Consider the following 19,259-nt stretch of genomic DNA (forward strand, 5'->3'; position numbering starts at 1 on the left):
CCCCTGCTCCTCCAGTATACCTCATGCTCCAGGGAGCTGTACTCGCCCTCGGTTTGCTCCCGGATGATGACCAGGTCCAGGTTGTTGTGTCGAGTTTTATATCCAGGTAGACTGTTCACATGAACCACATTGGCAAAGAGATCCAACTTCCGCCTGTGAAGAGACGAATCCTGTTACTGGGAGATCCAATGCTATGTGACAGCACAACATGGCCGATCCTGGCTGCAGAGAGAGGAGCAGACACTGACAACATGAGCCAGGAAACAGGAGAAGTACAAGTCCCAGCATTTCTGATAAACCTTCAAGATATCTGGAGTACAATGAGCCAGGTGTGATAGCATTGTATAAAGGTAAAGAGTATATAATAGATATATATAATACTGAAACCCAGCAGGCCAAGCACAGAACATATCTGCTTCTGGTGACACCTTCCTAAGGTTAGAACACTTTTCTCACTAAACTAGGTGTGATGTTTCACCAGGATGGGCTGAGCCTCGTGAGGTGCGTACCCCGGGGTACCCAGGGCCCTGTGCGCTGCATACCCCAGGGTGTCCTAAACCCTGTGTAGTGCATACCCCGGGGTACCCAGAACCCTGTGTGGCGTGTACCCAGGTGTGTACTGAGCCCTGTGTGGTGTGTACCCGGGTGCATGCAGCCCTTACCTGAGCCTCATCTCATAGGAGGCCAGTTCACCTTTGTACTCCATGGGGGTGTGGATCTTCCCTGTAAAATAAGAGGACATGTCACACACAGAATTTACCCCGATTTACTGTTCTATGGGTATTTCTGCCTGTGGTATCATATCACTGGGTGTACCAACAGAGGGGGGTATAATACCTCTTCTATTACAGGCGGGCGGGGTAGAGACACTGAAGGGGAGGCGTGGGAGGGGGGGTATAATTCCCTTTTTCTATTACCAGTATGGGGGAGGGGTAGAAGAGAGAGGAGACAACTTACCTTTAATGGCCACCTTATTGGTCTGCATGGACTCCAGGACCTGTTCCAGCTTCTCAGCAGAGGCCATGTTCTGCACCTCACTCAGGTGATGTTCATCAAACTCCACCGGGACATCGGCTGCCTGTGAGGAGCCACCATTGGGTAAAAGATTTCATACAAGTCATGTGATGTGTCAGATGGGGTGCAGTGCCCACATGTGTACCACAGGGGGCAGATATGAGACCACAATGGGCATTAACTCCACATATCACATGATGACCACCCACCGCCACACACTTACCTTAAACACTTCTTTCACTGAGTGCATGAGCTCCGGCCCCACTCCATCCCCGGGGATCATGGTGACACGGAATGCCCCATCTGACCGGCTGGAATCCCCCTGTGACGTCCGGGAAAAAGGAAGAATTACATTGCATCAATCACAGAGAGCTGACCCCGCCCACTCGAGAGCAGACTCCACCTACTGGAGATCTGACCCACCCACCGAAAAACTGACTCATGGAGACCACGAGAGACCTGACCCACCCACTGGAGAGAAGACTCCACCTACTGGACATCTGACCCACCCACTGAATAGCTGACTCCACCTACTGGACATCTGACCCACCCACTGAATAGCTGACTCCGACTCCACCTACTGGACATCTGACCCACCCACTGAATAGCTGACTCCACCTACTGGACATCTGACCCACCCACTGAATAGCTGACTCCGTCTACTGGAGATCTGACCCACTGAAAAGCTGACTCCGCCTACCTGGGATCTAACCCACCCACTGGAGAGCAGACTCTGCCTACTGGTGATCTGATCCACCCACTGGAGAGTAGACTCCGCCCACCAGGGATCTGACCCACTCACTGGAGAGCAGACTCCGCCCACCAGGGATCTGACCCACCCACTGGAAAGAAGACTCCACCCACTGAAAAGCTCACTCCGTCCAGTGGAGATCTGACCCACCCACTGGAGAGCAGACTCCACCTACTGGTGATCTGACCCACCCACGGAATACCTGACTCCACCCACCAGGATCTAACCGAATCACTGGAGAGCAGACTCTGCCTACCAAAGATATGACCCACCCACTGGAGAGAAGACTCTGTCTCCAATGGAGATCTGACCAACCTTCTGAATAGCTGACTCCACCTACCTAAGATCTGAAACACCCACTGGAGAGCTGACTCCGCCTACCAGGGATCTGACCCACACACTGAATAGCTGACTCCGCCTACTGGAGATCTGACCCACCCACTGAATAACTGACTCCACCCACCTACTAGCCTGGCTTTTATTAGCGGTATTGCCCTGCCCGTGGCATGGACCACACAAGGGGGCACTCCGCAGACAGTGACTCACCTGGTTGTTGAGAGCTTGTTGGAGGGTGGAGGAGGAGGAGAGGGCCCTTCGGAGGGGAACGCTCTGCACACACCTCTAGGGGGAGAAACAGAACACAAATATATTCATTGTATGCAAATAGAATGCAATTAACAAGACTCCGCCCACATATAGTCTAATCTGATAAGTAATAACAATGGTAGGAGTCATGCCACATACCAGTGGGAGGAGTCATGCCATGTCACATAATAGTGGGAGGAGTCATGACCTGTCACATGATAATAGTGGGAGTCATGTTTTCTGACACAAGAATAGTAGGAAGAGTCATGTCCAATCACATGATAACAGTGGGAGGAGTCATGTCCTGTCACATAATGGGAGGAGTCTTGTCACAGCATGGGGGAGGATCCTGACACAGAACCCCCTGCTGGTATATTGGGGGGTACTGACACAGCCTGTGGGGCTAGGTTTATAAAATTTGGGGTGCGTACCCCCCCCCCCCGTGTATACAGAACATTTCGGGTCTGTATAGCACACAGCTCCGGAGATTTAAGGCCTGAATACCGGAGACTGATAACCGCACTGCGCATGCGCAGAACATCGAGCAGAGACAAAAAAATAGGCGGTAACGGCCCCTCCGAGCAGCCAGGTACAGATCAAATCACGGGGAAGAGAGGCAGAGAATATTTACAGGGTGCCCTTATCTGTAATCTCACCTGGGCCGCTACAAACAGCTGCCTAGCCGCCGCCATGTTGGAGAGCCTGACAACCCGGAAGTACAAGGGAGGGAACATTAGTACTTCCGGTGCTATGACCTTCAGCCATTCCTCGACACTTCGATATCTCTCTCCGCCAATGACAACTGGCAATGACGCCACCTTGTGCTGAAATAATACCCATCTGTGTATAGCATAGAAATCCGTACTCTGAGGACATCTAGCGATATGTGCTGCTAATGTCACCACCTAACACTGAGATCTGAGGACATCTAGTGGTCTGTCCTGAGAATGCCTTGCAATCAGATAATTTACCTGGACAACAATTTATATCATAGGAAAACATAGAAATCTGAACTCTGAGGACATCTGGTGATAAGTTCTGAGAATGGTGCCACTTCTGGGGGTTATCTAGTGGTGAGTAGTGAGACGGTACAGGGATCTGAGGACCTCTAGTGGTCAGTTCTGAGACGCCAGGTAAAATAGTCATCTGGGGACATCTAGTGGTAATTCGTAAGAATGACACCACATAACTCTTAGATCTGGGGACATCTAGTGGTCAGTCCTAATAAAGAGAAGGTATCCACCAGGGTGCGCCATAGGAATACATAGAATTCTGTACGAGGACATCTAGTGGTCAGTTATGAGAATGACGTCACTGCCATACACATATAAATTGTGTTCAGATTGGATCTTACAGATCAGGCTTCGCACACACATTGAAGAGGAATGAATCATTGATCATTGTCCTGGAGGGTCCCCTCCCCCTCCGGTGTCTGCATGTGTCTGTCATTTAATGTACAGCGCTGTGTAATATGTTGGCGCCATATAAATCCTGTATAATAATTATTCCCGGCTCATATCAGATCAAAGTCCCTGCGGTTCCTCCATGGACGGAGAGCAGAGACCCCAATATCATTATTATAGGAAATCCTCTATAGGGGTCCCATCGGCTCCAAATTGCCCTGAGGAAGCCTGCCTGCGAAACGCATTGGGTACACACTGATAGTAAGCTCGGTGGTAAATCTGAGGATTATTTGTGGGAATTCTTTCTTCCATACGATGTTATTATTTTACTTGTAGTTCTTTATATTGAGTTACCCCCAGGTGTCATGTAAAATCCCTCGGTCACACTCTGGAATTGATGTTTGTTTTGCAGTTAGTGAATTCTCCATTCATAAAGCAGCGCCCCCAGCGTGTGGTATGTATCATTACACGTGTTATCACCGAGCCTTGCTGCCCCCTGAGGCCACTCCCGGTACTGCAGGGTGACAGCATACAGAGTAGCCTGGAGGGCAGATAAAGCATTCATAGCAAACATTGCCCCTTATACAGGGGGCGGGGATGGTGAATAGGGGGTGGGTCGGGGGATTGATGGAGTAGGGGGATTGATGACGTGACTGATCTCTACCTTCCTCCACAGGGGGCGCTGGCGGTAAGGGAGTCTGGGGGGCCCCTGGACAGATCTATAGTTACCAGGAACCGGATATCCACGACCCCAACTATGATGAGTCTGCCCAGGTAAGGGGCACAGGGGGCACACAGGTGTTGGGGGACGCAGGTGACTATGGTCAGGTAGGTGGATGCAGTGGTGCAGGTCCTCAGGGCAGTGCCAGGCCCGGGGTCCGAGGTAATGGTGACATTAGGATAAGCCTGTAACGTATTGAGCTTCCACTGGTCTCCTGTACACATATAATATTATGACCTCCATTTTGTATCGGCTCTCCCGTAGGGTGACACCATTTACCAGAAGGTGGTGCCGGAGTTGGATGAGACGGGCCTCCAGAAGAATGTTCATCCCATGGTGCTGGAGTATTTTGAACACGGGGACACCGGGGAGGTTATAGTGAGTAAAGATGGCCTCCGGGGCCCCGCATACAATATGGGAATGGGGGGGCCCCAGTCTGTCTCTGATTGTCTCTCGTATTCCAGGCTCTCTTGGGTGAGCTGAATTTAGGGGGTCAGAGGCCGGGTGTCCCACGCCTGGCTGTGTCTCTGTCCCTGGAAGGAAAGGCCAGTCATCGGGAACTGACCTCCCGTCTTCTCTCTGACCTGCTGGGGAAAGTACTGACCGAGGAGGACATGGCTCAGGCCTTCGACAGACTTCTCACCGACTTACCCGACCTTATCCTGGACACTCCCGAGGCACCACAGGTAAGTACATAGTAAGTGTTCCATTCCTGGGGGCTTTGTGATATGGGGGGTGAGAGCAGGGGATGTGGGGGTGCAAAGTCCATAGGGAGGGTTACAGGTAGGATGTGGGGCATGGTTAGAATAGAGGGGGTTAAAGTGGGGGAGGTAGGGGTAGATAAGGTCAAGGTAGAAAAGATAAGGGCTTGGAGGGTTGGAATGGGGGCACTTTGGGGTACCGGATGTAGAGTCGGGAGGGTTTGAGCTGGGCATGGCGGTGAATCTGAGGATGGTAATGGGGTGGGGGGGTCATGGCTGGCAGCGAGCGGGGGTGAGGATATGAGGGATGACTTGGTGACCCCAGGCTGATGAGGAGGGGTCGTTGTGTCTTGCAGATGCTCGGACAGTTCATCGCTCGGGCTGTGGCTGATCACGCGCTGCCCTATAATTTCCTGGACCGATACAAGGGACGCGTGGACTGTGACCAAGCGCGGTGAGAGGGGTGGCGGGATCCGAGGGGGTTCCTTCCTGGGGTTCTTTCTATATGTTAAAATAATTGTAGATCAAGTCCTATGTGTTCTCAGCTCTGAAAAGGTGAACGTGCCCCCAAACATGAGATCTCTCCTCTCTTCCAGGCCAAATCTGCAGCTCCCTATGTCACCTGCTGGTGGCACTGTGGCATGGTTAGCGCACCTTGCATGTACTTCCACTGGCGACCAGTAGGTGGCTTGCTGCAGCACCTCCTGGTTTGTGGCTTGTTATTGGCAGGCTTCTATATTCATAAGCCATCTGGTGTTCTGACCACTTACCTTCTGACATCCTGGCCTAGCTCTGTCCCTGCCCCTTGTTTGTAGTTTGCTGTCATTGTATATTTAAGGATTGTTACACTATTCACAGTTGTTTGCTCCTGTCAAGAAATCTGCAACTCCCCATGTCGCCTGATGGTGGCACTGTGGTTTAGCATGCCTTGCATGTACTTCCACAGGTGACCAGCAGGTGGCTTGAGGCTGCCATTTTGTAGGAGGAGCTTACTCTTTATGTCAGTGTGGGGGAGGAGTTGATGCTATGCCATGGGGTCATGTGATCTCCTACCAACCAATCCGCTGTCCTGACTCTCTCTTCTCTCCTGCAGGGGCCGCAAACGTTTTGTGAGTGAGGGGGACGGAGGGCTCATCAAGCAGTGACTGGAGATTGGGGGACAGCGCCCTCCTGTGGGGGACAAGCAAACCAAAATAAATGGGAAAAAACAGAAATGTCTGCCTGGTGATTTATAATCAGCAATCTACCCCCAATACCCCCCCTCCCCCTTATTACCCCCCTACCCGCCTGCTATGTGATCATTACTGCCACCTTCTAACTATTCTGCATCATCAGCATGGAGGGATGGGTGCTGCTATGTACAACACCTACCAATGTAGTATGGGGGAGGGGAGGCATTGCATGATTGGGCCTTCCTGTATACACTGCTGTGACAGTAAAGATCCCCTCCTTATACTGATGACATGCTCATCCTTTCTCTATACAGTGCTGTGACAGTAGAGATCCCCTCCCTATACTGATGATATGGCCATCTTTCCTCTACATTCTGCTGTGACGGTAGAGATCTCCTCCCTGTACTAATGACATGGTCATCCTTTCTCTATACACTTCTGTGACAGTAGAGATCCCCTCCCTATACTGATAACACGCTCATCCTTCCTCTATACACTGCTGTGACAGTAAAGATCCCCTCCCTGTCCTGATGGTATGGTCATCCTTCCTGTATACACTGCTGTGACAGTGGAGATCCTCTCCGTAGACAGATGATATATGCATCCTTGCTGTATAAACTGCTTTGATAGTTGAGATCCCCTCCGTATAATGATGATATGGCCATCCTTTATCAAAAACTGCTGTGACAGTAGAGATTCCCTCCGTATACTGATGACATGCTCATCCTTCCTCTACATACTGCTGTGACAGTAAAGATCCCCTCCGTATACTGATGTCACATGACTCCACGTGGATTAGAGCTGATACCTGAATATCCCCCAATCCCTGCACAGTGCGATGTCTGGGGATGACCATGTGGGGGAGGGGGTCATTTTGGTATTTTTGACCCCGTCATTTGAAGCTGTAGGACGACCATGAGAGCGGATGCCCCGCCCCCTCAGGTTGTTCCGTGAAGAAATCTCAGCAGAAGTCAGATGATCGGCATTAGAGGACACCACGTGATGTTTATGCGTCTCCGTGTACTTTCGCCCACAACTGCTGAATTCTACTCTGATCCCGCCCCTCTACTATTTTTACTTCCGCTTCCGGTGAGTGGACCAAGATGGCGGAGGGTGTACGTGCTTCTCCACGTGTCACATCCCGCTCAGAGCAACCAATCAGAGAGCCGCACCGGTACGTAGAGCCCTCCGAGGCACCTGACAGAGGGGCAACTATGGGGGAGGGGGGTTAGAAGAGGGTATAAGGGGGAGGGGTATTTATGTACTGGGGTATAAATATACGGGGGTATAAATAATGCTACACGTAAATATATTATTGGGGGGGAGGGGTATTTATGTACTGGGGTATAAATACGGGGGTTATAAATAATGCTACATGTAAATATAGGGGGGAGTGGGCTTAGAAGAGGGTACAAAGGGAGGGGTATTTATGTACCGGGGTATAAATATACGGGGGGGTATAAATAATGCTACATGTAAATATATTATAGGGGGGTTGGGGTGTAAATATATTTGGGGGTATATATACACATAACACGCAGATCCAAGCACTGACCCCCGTTATCTCCCCTCCCCCCAGGCTATAGGATGACACGAGAGCGGAGGCGTCATGGTGGCCCTGAGCAGCGCCCCCCTCCGCCATCTTCCCGGAGAGCCCGGCCCCCGCAGAGGGAGTGGAGCCGCGTGGTGCTGGTCGCCATCTTGTCCTGTCTTATCGGATTTGGGGCGTTCGCCTACAGCGGGTACAGGAAATGGAGTCTGGGGGTGAAAGTTGTCACCCTGCACCCCTCACCCCCCATCCTCCCACCCAACAGCAGCTTCCCGCACTCCTCCCCCGACCTGTTCTGGGGATCCTACAGACCTCAGGTGTATTTCGGTATGAAGACCCGGAGTGCCCGCTCTGTGGTCACAGGTAGGTGGGGGGCACCTGGGGTGTCACCTGTGTACACATACGCCTCGCACTCTACAGATAAGCATACGCATTCTGTCTCCTCCTAAACGCGCTCTCCCCTTCCCTTTCTGTCTTCCCTTGTGTACGCTCTACCCTCCTTGCACTCCCCTCTTTCCATTCTGTCTCCCCCTAAGCACGCTCCCCGCTCCTTCTACTCTCGCCCCTCCCCTTTCTGTCTCCCCCTGAGTGCTCGCTTCCCTCTCCTTTCTGTCTCCCCCTAAGCGCGCGCTGCGCTCTCCTTTCTGTCTCCCCCTGAGCATTCTCCCCTACCCTTTCTGTGTCCCCTTAAGCGTGCTGCGCTCTCCTTTCTGTCTCCCCCTGAGCAGTACAGGGGGCAGATAGGTGGGGTAGGTGAATGTTGTCTGTACAGGGGGGGCAGATAAGTGGGGTAGGTGAATGTAGTCAGTACAGGGGGCAGATAGGTGGGGTAGGTGAATGTTTTCTGTACAGGGGGGGCAGATAGGTGGGGTATGTTGTGGTATTTGCCCCGCTTGTCATGACGTTTTTCTCCTCCCCCTCCAGTTATAACCACTTGGTGGCGCTGTGCCCGGGCCTCCAGCACATCACAGACGTTGTACGGGGCAGTCTGACCGATCGCTTCATTCACCCATCCGGGGGTCCGGGAGGTAACAGGAGACGATATTTTGGGGTTGATGTCTATAACCCTCCCCCACAGCCAGAGCACTCCCAGATCATCGTTCATCAGATCACCATGGCGCTCCCCTTCCAGGCGGAGTTCCTCTTTGAGTCGGACAGTTTCGTGGAGCGCTCGGTGCACCTCTCCGGAAACATTCTGACCAATGAGCTGCAGCGCCACCAGCAGGACATGGCTGGGAAGTTCCGGCAGTTGTTCCGGCTGGAGGAGAAAGGTTTCATCCCGGAACAGGTGACCTTCGCTCAGGCCGCCCTCTCCAATATGGTGGGTGGGATGGGCTACTTCTATGGAAGCTCATTGGTCCAATCCCGGCACAACCCGGAACCCGTAGCCTATCCGTTGGCCCCGCTCTTCACCGCTGTCCCGTCCCGCTCCTTCTTCCCCCGAGGATTCCTATGGGATGAAGGGTTCCATTTGCTCCTGATTGCCCGCTGGGACCCGGCTCTGGCCTGGCAGTCCCTGGCTCATTGGTTGGATCTAATGAACGCGGACGGTTGGATCCCCCGGGAACAGATTTTGGGCCCAGAAGCTCGCAGCAAAGTGCCCTCGGAATTTGTCATCCAATGGAATGAAAATGCCAACCCGCCCACCCTGTTCCTGGCCCTGCGCCAGCTGCTGGCAGGGGGAAACGTCCCTTCGGAAGGTCGGCAGATCCTACGCCGGGCGTTTCCCCGTCTCCAGACCTGGTACAATTGGTTCAATGAGACCCAGAGCGGGCCCCTCCCCTACACCTACCGATGGCGGGGGCGGGACAAGGATACCCTGAGGTTCCTTAACCCCAAAACCCTAACGTCCGGCCTGGATGATTACCCCCGGGCCTCTCACCCCTCCGATGACGAGCGGCACGTAGACCTGAGGTGCTGGATGGCGTTGGCCTCGGACGTCATGGCGGACATTTCTGACCTGCTGGGGGTAGATGGGGGTAGCTACAAGGAGTCGCGCTCGGTGCTGGCCGATAATGCCCTCTTGGATCGGCTGCACTGGTTCGAGCGGCTCGGGGCATACGCCGATTATGGGAACCACACCCAGAACGTGGCTCTGGAATGGGAGCGACCACGGCCTTATCCCGGGCAGGATCCCCGCAGCGTCCCTCCCCCCAGACTGATCAGAGTGGTGAAGAAAACCCCCAAATTACAGTATGTGGGCGCTCTGGGCTATGTGTCCCTATTCCCCTTCCTCCTGCAGCTTCTCTCCCCCGATTCACCCAAACTGGGGCGTATCTTGGAGCAGATCCGGGATTCCGATAAACTGTGGACACCGTACGGGATCCGATCCCTGTCCAGGAGCAGCCCCATATACATGCAACGCAACACAGAACACGACCCCCCCTACTGGAGGGGCCCTATATGGATCAACATGAACTACCTGGCGGTGAGGGCCCTGCACTACTACAGCCAGCAGGAGGGGCCACACAGGGAGAGGGCGAGCAGCGTGTACAGGGAACTCCGCATTAACCTGATCGCTAATCTCTTCCGGCAGTACAAGGAAACGGGATTCCTGTGGGAGCAATACAATGACCAGACGGGCCGAGGACAGGGCTGTCACCCCTTCACCGGATGGAGCTCTCTGATCGTCCTAATCATGGCCGAGGAGTACTGAGGACCACCGGGGGCTAACCTGTCACATGGGCGGTGCTGGCCCAGTGGTCTTCCTGTGGTGATCCTGGGCCGCGTTTCTGGGGCTCTCTGAGACACGATGTGCAATGATAAAAGGGAACCTGTCATTATTACATACTGGCAGGAGTGACCACAAGGGGGTGCTATATCCTAGCGCTTGGCCTGGAACCCACAGGACACAACATGGGTTCACCCTCATCCTGTGATATCACATTGCATTATGGGAAGGGGGCGTGTCTTGTCTCCAAATAAGAGCAAAGCTGATTGGGTGGGGGGGTGACTTGCAGAATTGGTGCTGCCCCCTCCTGGCCAGTTCTCTGTACTAAAGACCGGTTCCCTTTTCTCCAATGCCGATGTTTTCCTTTGTATGTGATCGGAAGGTTGAACCTCCCACTGGCCCCTGGGTTTTCTGGCTCCGCCCACTAGACATGTGACTAGAAGGAAGCCAGTGAGGGTTCATCCTACCTTTACCTATTACTGTAATGTCTGGTACTGGGGGAGGGGTGGGCGGGGGGCTGTCACCATTTTACACACTGTTTGCCCTGCTGGCTCAGGAGCTTTGCCCCAATCCTGTACATGTGACATGGGTAATTAAAGGTTGGCTCCACCCTCCAGGATGTGCTGAGGTTTTATTTCTTGTATGGTGCTACGGAGGCTCCTCCCCTGAGCTGCTGGGGGCGGATCCTTCGCATGGAATTCCAGAACATGGAGCAGCACACACTTCTCATTTTAGGAGGTCATGTGACAAACCCTGACCACTGGAAGATGAGTGGTTTTAGTAGGAAGCCCCGCCCCTGAGGAGTAGTATACCTGTTCTGTGTGGAGGTGCAGTGTGTCTCCTTAATATACTATTAGAGATATATCCTGTTACATTGGGGGTGGGGAGGGGTCATGGAAAGAAAGGGCGGAGTCAGGTGTGTCACTTCACAGAATGGCGGCTTTTCCCCCCATCTCTGCCCCTCCTGTCACCTACTGCTAAATACCCCTGGGCTTCTGGATGGGGGGGGGGGGTCACATGACTTCCCTGGAGGTGGTCCCATAAAGAAATCTCCTGGACCCAGTCACACCCTGAATCCTACCATAGATGAGAGGTTCTCCTTTAATAACTGTAATCTTCTCTTGGGGCCCCTCCTGCCCATATACAGTGATCCTGTAGGGGGATGTCAGGAATACTCCTGTAGTGTTTCAGGATTGACCCCCCCCCCAGGGTGGGATGATTGGGGATTCCCCCCCCCTAGGGTGGGATGATTGGGGATTTCCCCCTAGGTTTGGATGATTGGGGATTCCCCCCAGGGTATGATGATTGGGGATTTCCCCCACTGCCCCCCCCCCCCAGGGTAGGATGATTGGGGATTCCCCTCCCAGGGTAGGATGATTGGGGATTCCCCCCTAGGTTTGGATGATTGGGGATTCCCCCCTAGGTTTGGATGATTGGGGATGATTTCCCCCCCCCCAGGGTGGGATGATTGGGGATTCCCCCCTAGGTTTGGATGATTGGGGATGATTTCCCCCCCCCCCCAGGGTGGGATGATTGGGGATTCCCTTGGGGATGATTCCCCCCCCCCAGGGTGGGATGATTGGGGGCGTCTCTATATCCGGATCTGATTATTGTGACAATAGTTGTAGAGTAGAAATGTCTGCTGAGGATCACATGAGTGAGAATCATGCGGAGATATTCCAAGAGGACCTGTCTACCCTACAAGCATACGTATGTCAGATGGAGTATGAGGGGGGGAGGAGCCCCCCATAGCTCTTCATATAAAAATGTCATTATAATGAAACCCCCCCTCAGTGCTTATAGGGCCTCTATATCAGGCCTGAACCCCCCCCCCCCCCCAGCCAATGGGAAGCCAGGGGGGCGTGCCCCCAGAGAAGAATGACAGGCCACAGGCTGTAAACAGGTTTTTATTTGGTGTTTTCACCCTCCATGGAATATATTCACCCAGCTGGTAAAAAGAATTGGTCGCCATTCAGGGCCACATTTACATCCAGTTCATATGGCAGTAAGTGATGGGGGGGTAATACATTCTGGAATCTTAGACCCCCGGGGGGCACAGTCAGTGTACAGTCACATGATCAGCTGCCATCATTATAATTGGGGGAGTTCAGGCTGTCCAATGTCAAAGTTCATTTTCCACCAGTCCAGGGCAGACACAGCTCGTACAATCAGCCCCCCCATCGCTGGAGGGTAGTTGGGGCAATTGAATGGCCGCCATCTCATACAGTCTCCTGTGACCCCGCTAATACTGAAAGGTAGCTGGGACAATTTTCAGTTCCTACCCCCTCCCGGGCTGTCCTTGCCTGAATTATTCCTGATTTGCCCTCCTCAGATATACAGGGGTCAGCAGGGGTCTGATGACTCAACAGTACCCCCACCACCAGGGGGCAGCAGCAGAGACACCTCGGTCCTCATACAGATACAAGTGAAGAAACAAGATAGTGGTGGGTGAGAGCACCCCTTTATGGGATTTGCCTCCCTCACCCATGGCCTGCTACAGCCCCCCACATTATTCTGAGAATTGGGGGTGGGGAATAAATGTGGGATGAATGTGTAGGGTAAGAAGCCCATATTGCCCAATAACCCCTATCATGTACAGATGGCTCTGATACCCCAGTGGTCTTGTTGCCCCTCTTGGGATGGACTGATGGGTAAATATCCTTCTGAGATGGCTCTGATACCCCAGTGGTCTTGTTGCCCCCTCCATAGCTGGGGTTGGATGTTCCAGCTGTCCTCACACCCCGGGATTTAGGACCCTCCTGTGGTCACACGGTCTGTACCCGGGAATCCGCCTCTCCATCTCCTTTCTCTGCTGGTGATTCCTGGGATGGATTCCTCTGGGTACAATCCGGGTTATCATGGGCCGGCCCCCCGTCCTGCCCTTCCCCCGTCACCTGGCAGAGGCACACTTCTATACCCGAGTCCCCGGTCAGCCTCCGCTGTCTGTAATGTTCCTCCTCGTCCTCCTCCTCCACCTCTTCGATATCCCAGCAGTGATGACTATCGAAGAAATCCACGTAGGAGGAGAAGGCGGTGTGCTTGTGAAGGGCAACCTCTCTGCCACATGCCCCCTCCTCCTCGGGACTGCCCTCCCAGCTACCACCCTCGCTGGCAGAACTGCCCAGGCTGGTGCCGGTCTCATCGGTCACCTGAACAGAGAAGGAGCTGCTGCCGGACAGCATGCACCCCGAGGTACAGGAGCAGCTGCTGGTGTGCTCCGAGCTGGGGGTAAGAGAGGGCGGGTCGGAGGGTGGAGGAGGGGACGTGGAGGGCAGACCCAGCTGGGTGAGGATGGAGCTGTATGGAGGAGGAGGGGTAGTGGGCCGGTAGGCCACTTCCTCATATGCTGGAAGTTTGAAGGATGACAGCGCCCCTGCAGGAGGAGATGAAATAATGAGTGACATTGTATGGGGGCCAATCATTTCCTATTACCACCACCAGGGCGGCGTGCTGTGATGGGGAATACTTACGCAGATCCAGCATGGATGGAGGGTAATGGCAGGCACGTTGGTAGGCGATCAGGTTTATCTCGCGCTGTCTTTGTTGGTGCTGCAGGCGCAGTTTGGCGCGGCGATGGCGATAGGCACAGCAACAGCTGAGAAGAATCAGAACAGTCCAGAGGAGCCAAAACCCTGCGGGGTCAAAATAGGCCACAATGGTACAATCAGTCAGCGTCTACAATCGTGTTGTCATGGTTACATTCGCTTTCCATGTACAGTCGTGTTGTCATGGTTATAATCCCTCCCTCTTCCCTGTGTACAATCATATCATCATGGTTAGTCGCTCCCGATGTACAATCGTGTTGTCATAGTTACAGTGCCTCCCCCGTGTACAATCGGCAGGACACAAATGCTATCGGTTTAATCCCGATCACTTCACTCGATGGCCTCATCAGTGGGTCATGTGATGGGGGTCATGTGATGGGGGTCCCGCCCTCTATGACCACGCCCTCCATCCTGGCGACCTGCAGGTTCTTGTGGTAACACTCCAGGCTGCACAGGGGGACCCCGGTCCGGGAACAGGAATAACGTTTCATGTTGGTGCAGCCGGGGGCGCCGCAGAGCTGGGGGGCGGGCAGTGCTGGGCGTGGCTCCGCGGGGGTGGGGCAGGGCACTCCTGATGGGTAGGATATTGTGATACCCTGAGCGTTGTGTTGGTAGCGGATGGTTGGGCAGGGCGGCTGACGTCCCCGTCTCCCTACGCTGGGTTTGGGGCCCCGGGATTTGGAGGTCTTGGTCAGCCTCTCGATGGTTTGCTTCTTACTCTCCTCGGCCTTCTTAGCGGCCTGCAGGCGGCGCTTCCTGGCCTTCTCCTCCCGCTTCACTATCATCTCCTGGGACAGCTCGGGCAGGGGGCGGGCATACACAGGGGGCGGGTACACCGGGATGGGCGGAGCCTGCTGCTTCTGTAGGAGGGCTTTCTGTGGAGGCAAACACAGACGTTATACAGCGGTGACCACACCCAAATCTTCACCCCGCCCTATCACACTAAATACAGGGGCCCTACGATAATCCCCTCCCCCAAGGGTCTAGAGGAGTACTGTAATGTAACATAGACCCACCCAGGGACCCAGAGGGGCATTGTAATGTCATAGTCCCCTCTCTTCAGGGACCCAGTGGGGCATTGTGATGTCATAGTCCCCCTCCCCTCAGGGATCCGTGGGGCATTGTGATGTAAGGGGCCCCGTAGTCCTCTCACCTGGCGAGCGGTCAGCAGGGTCTCATCGATTTCCCGTTTTAGGTCTCCATTCACATCCAGCTCTCCTCTCTCCAGGGCATCCAACCAGCGGCTCTCCTCATCCTGCTCTGACTCCGGGGCCCCCACTGGGGAGGGCAGGGGGTCCAAATTGCTGTCCTCATCTGTGGGAGAAACCAATGGCAGATGGTCACATGGTTCTTCCGGTCCCAGAGTCCACCCAACAGGAGCCATGACAGGAACTGGGGGGCCCACATACTGCCATGGGGCCCCGGAACCCACCATCAGGGGAGGGAGGGGGTCACATCAGCTGACTGTACAGATGTGACTTCCCCTCCACCGATTGGCTGCACAAACTGGGTGGAGCAGTGGGGGCATTAATAACCCCCCCCCATCCCCGTCATATTATTAGCCTCAAGCAGCTTATGAGGGCGGAGCTCCACTCACCCAGCCACGCCCGGTACTGCTCGATGGGGACTCCTTCCAATGGCTCCTCATCCTCATCCACCACCATAAGGGGGGGAGACTGCGGCACCTCCGGGACCACTGTGAATGTGGGGACACTGCAGAGACAGAATTCAGGGAACAGTCAGTCCCACGATGATCCAAGCCTGGCCCCACCCACTTCAATCTGACTAATAGGGAGGCAAGAAGGGCCAATAAGAAATTTATCACAGTGTACTGGGTCTATTAGTAGACAGCCCCTCTCCTCTGTGTTAGTATTTTCAGTAGGAGAGACAGTCTGGTACAAGCTGTTCCATGAGACAGTCAGATATAGAATGAGACAGCCGTGCTGTTTGTATGAGAGTGCTGGGGGTGGGGGGAGTTGGAAAGGGGAGGGGACATGGAGAGTTCTTGGCTGAGAGACATCAAGAAAGAACAAGTTGGAGCAGAGTGGAGGGGCCGGCAGAGAGTGCTGGAGGATCTCTGGAATACGGATTGGATCGGAATGATTCCTGGAAGTGTCACATTGTCTGGGATCCGGAACCTCGCTCGACACCGGAGAGTTCTGATCTGGTTCTGACTCAGCTGATTCCTGGGATCCTGGTGGACATAGCGGGGGTTCTGGAAGAGTCACATCGCTGGAGACCTTGGAAGAACTCTGCTCTGGTTCTGAATGAGGAGATTTCCTGGTGTGTCAGAATTTCTTGGATCCAGAATCTTGGTGAGCACCGGAGGATTTGGATCTGGCTGTGACTGAACGGATTCCTGTTGGACATCTCTGGTCTTCAGCAGATTCATGGAAGGGATTTCCGGAGGTCTGGGACCTTGGTGGACATAGCGGGGTTCTGGTTCTGACTGAGCAGATTCCAGGATTTGTGGTGTTCTGGGATCTCGGAGGAAATAGCCAGGTTCTGGTCCGGTTCTGACTGAGCAGATTTCTGGATTTGTGGTGTTCTGGGACTTTGGTGGACATAGTGAGGTTCTGGTTCTGACTGAGCAGAGTTCTGGATTTGTGGTGTTCTGGGCTCTTGGTGGGCATAGCTTGGTTCTGCAGATTCATGGAAGGGTTTTCCGTAGATCTGGCACCTCTGTGGACTTTAGAGATTTACGGAAATCTTTGACCTTAGTGGACCCACTTGGTTTTGGTTCTAATCCACTTGCAGATCTGGCCCCGGAATAAGCAGATTTCTGGATCCACTGGGCTTTTTCCCATCACAACCATGTTTTGCCGAAACCACCGCAGCCGGGTCACCGTGGCTAGATGTTCTGCTATGGAAATGGAAATCCGGAGAGGACGGTTCCGGAGGAGTTTGCTCATCGATACCCCCCAGGTATGAAAATCTGTAATGTGATTGGCAGGATACAATGTGGGCACCTCATACCCCCACCCGCTTCTCATATCCAAAGGGCACCAGGGATGGTGGGGGCCCCTCATAATGGGCACAGCAGGGGTACACACCCAGGGACCCGGTACAGAGATGGTGGGAGCCCCTCATAATGGGCACAGCAGGGGTACAGACCCAGGGACCCGGCACAGGGATGGTGGGAGCCCCTCACATTAGGCACTGGAGGGGATCAGACCCAGGAACTCCGCACTGGGAACCCTTTAAATGAGCTCCCCAGTAGCTTGGAGATGCCATTTAGAGGTCCCTCAGAGGGGGTTGTGGGTGTGGCCAAACCATAGACTGGTAGGTGGGGCATGAGGAATGGACAATTGAGCCAATTGGGGGATTTTACTATTCTCTGTTTGGTTGTTATGGTGTACGGTGGGCAGTTATGATCTTCTGCCATGGCATATGGAGGATTTAGCATCCAGTGGTCGAAAGCCGTATGGTAGCAGTTAACCTAGGTGTACCTACCCTCCCCCACCTTCCCCCATCTAGGCCTATCACACGTGCCAATTCTCATTTCCAATCTGACAAATAAAATCAACAGCCAAGCCTATTACCCCCACACCCCACCCATGGTACGGAACCCTCCTCCATCCCATTCATAATTATACAATGAACTCACCCTGTCCTGTTCACCTGGCAAGGTGGGGGTGCAAATTTCAATGTATGGACATAGTACACTGGGAACCCTTGTGTGTTACCACACCCTGGGGTACCACTGATAGCAGTACTGCCCATCTTACCCCTGGTGGTAAAGGCAAGAGGTGTGACAGGTCCCCTTTATTATTATTATTGCTTGTATTAGGGCCTGTTCACACACGTCTGTGTTCTGTAGTGAAAACCCCGTTCATTACCATGTGACTCATTCCCGTCCATGGACTGCTGTACGATATCCGAATGGTCGGAACGTCAAACTCCCCCACTCCATGGAAAGCCCCACACTGAACACCTGGGAAATACCCCATACACTGCAGAGGTATGAGGACCCCTTCAGATGATGGAGCTCTGGTGTCCCCATGGAAGGGTCCCGTTATGACCACAATTGTGCCCTTCCAGCCTTGTCATCACAGCTTGGTGAAGACCCCTGTCCCCCCCATGACTGTGCCCCGGGGTACAAAGCCCCCTCCATACAGACATGGGGTCACCAGTTTGGAGGAACTCGAGTGTCCTTCACAGAGCCCTGACCGAGGTGGTCCGGTCCCCCTTTGCCCATGTGTTGTAGCAATGAATGGGCCACGTGTGTGATGTCATAGTGGAAGGAGAGAAGTTCCTGAATCTTGTGGCCCTTGTATCAGCAATCCATTTCCGGCTCCTGTGAAGCCATGGGCCCTAATCAGTATCTGCATTCCATCTGCTTGGAGGGATTGACAATCATTAACAGGTCATTCAGGAGCCGGAATGTCAAATCCCCCGCACTGTCCATCCCCCGCTATGAGCTGCTTGTGCAGGAAGTTGTTGTCACCCCCGGGGTATTAAGGATCAGTCATGATTCCGGTCACAGAGGATTTGCACTCTGTGGGATCCTATGACATTCCCGGGATATTCTAGTCCCAACTTGTCCTGGAATATCAGAGGCTGGGACCGGTGAATGATGTATGGCCCTGGCTGGGATCATCCTGGGGGGGTGAATATCTACATGAACACTCCCCGGGCCCCATCTAAGCCCTGCGAGGGCCGTTTGGTCACCACTAACATTGAACCATCTCAGATTTCATATAGCTATGTGACCCCGGGTCCCCATCCCAGCTGGCTATGTGATTCCCGGGCCCCGGGCCCTATCCCAATCTACATTTTGGCACTTGTTATATACTATTGTAATGCAGTTGTGGAGTGCACACCCCCCCTCGGGTGCAAGGAATGCTGGGAAATTTGCCCCTTTCCAAGCAGCTGTACGCAGTTGTGTTCCCATAATGGATTTATAAGAAACAATGGGATCCTTCAAGTGAACCCGTCCCATACCCGGGGTATTTACTGGGAGCAGGTGTGAAAAACGGGGGGTGGGAGGGGCACAACCTTTACCAAATCCAATGGGCATTCAGCTGCCTGAATATTATTATTAAACTGTATTCATATAGCACCAACATATTACGAGGCGTTGTATGCAGATCTGAGGGGTATCGGCGGGGAATCTCTGCTTCCGTCTCAGCCTTCTCACACGGGCC

At 53.6% G+C, this 19,259-nt stretch overlaps 6 protein-coding genes across 7 annotated transcripts in view; 3 read left to right on the forward strand and 3 right to left on the reverse strand.

Annotated features, from left to right (window-relative positions):
• The window catches only part of IDH3B (isocitrate dehydrogenase (NAD(+)) 3 non-catalytic subunit beta), a gene marked incomplete in the record, with an annotated part of 8,731 nt that extends 4,033 nt beyond the window's left edge, over positions 1-4,698 (reverse strand). The window contains 7 exon segments of the mRNA XM_072406995.1: positions 21-153; positions 663-723; positions 958-1,078; positions 1,238-1,336; positions 2,312-2,386; positions 3,007-3,190; positions 4,418-4,698. Coding sequence (XP_072263096.1) covers positions 21-153; positions 663-723; positions 958-1,078; positions 1,238-1,336; positions 2,312-2,386; positions 3,007-3,190; positions 4,418-4,698 — 954 coding nt within the window.
• On the forward strand, positions 4,403-5,687 carry LOC140327860 (programmed cell death protein 4-like). Its single transcript, XM_072407169.1, has 4 exons — positions 4,403-4,527; positions 4,739-4,852; positions 4,939-5,160; positions 5,532-5,687. Exons 2-4 carry the CDS (start codon positions 4,808-4,810, stop codon positions 5,631-5,633), a joined length of 369 nt encoding a protein of 122 aa, XP_072263270.1. The 5' UTR covers positions 4,403-4,527; positions 4,739-4,807; the 3' UTR covers positions 5,634-5,687.
• A 458-nt stretch (positions 5,688-6,145) lies between these two features.
• On the forward strand, positions 6,146-11,405 carry MOGS (mannosyl-oligosaccharide glucosidase). Its single transcript, XM_072406996.1, has 3 exons — positions 6,146-7,521; positions 7,927-8,344; positions 8,821-11,405. The coding sequence occupies exons 1-3, from the start codon at positions 7,323-7,325 to the stop codon at positions 10,550-10,552; spliced, it is 2,349 nt and encodes a 782-aa protein (XP_072263097.1). The 5' UTR covers positions 6,146-7,322; the 3' UTR covers positions 10,553-11,405.
• Positions 11,406-12,458: 1,053 nt separating this feature from the next.
• WBP1 (WW domain binding protein 1) lies at positions 12,459-14,199 on the reverse strand (the record flags this gene model as incomplete). The annotated part of the gene is given in 2 exon segments (XM_072406768.1): positions 12,459-13,940; positions 14,038-14,199. Coding segments are annotated over 2 exon segments (770 nt in total), but the record flags the coding sequence as incomplete, so codon positions are not given.
• A 281-nt stretch (positions 14,200-14,480) lies between these two features.
• Positions 14,481-15,864, reverse strand: INO80B (INO80 complex subunit B). Its single transcript, XM_072406997.1, has 3 exons — positions 15,710-15,864; positions 15,266-15,426; positions 14,481-14,987 (listed from the first exon to the last, which is right to left on the reverse strand). The coding sequence occupies exons 1-3, from the start codon at positions 15,774-15,776 to the stop codon at positions 14,481-14,483; spliced, it is 735 nt and encodes a 244-aa protein (XP_072263098.1). The 5' UTR covers positions 15,777-15,864.
• A 239-nt stretch (positions 15,865-16,103) lies between these two features.
• Positions 16,104-19,259, forward strand: part of RTKN (rhotekin) — a 21,789-nt gene continuing 18,633 nt past the window's right edge. Inside the window, exon 1 of one of the 2 annotated variants that reach the window (XM_072406774.1) lies at positions 16,104-17,037. In XM_072406774.1, the coding sequence (XP_072262875.1) occupies positions 16,927-17,037 (111 nt within the window). In that variant the 5' untranslated portion in view covers positions 16,104-16,926. The remainder of the gene's footprint in view (positions 17,038-19,259) is intronic. The other variant, XM_072406771.1, reaches the window with a different exon arrangement.

This window comes from Pyxicephalus adspersus, chromosome 3 (assembly GCF_032062135.1).
Source record: "Pyxicephalus adspersus chromosome 3, UCB_Pads_2.0, whole genome shotgun sequence".
NCBI lineage: Eukaryota > Metazoa > Chordata > Amphibia > Anura > Pyxicephalidae > Pyxicephalus > Pyxicephalus adspersus.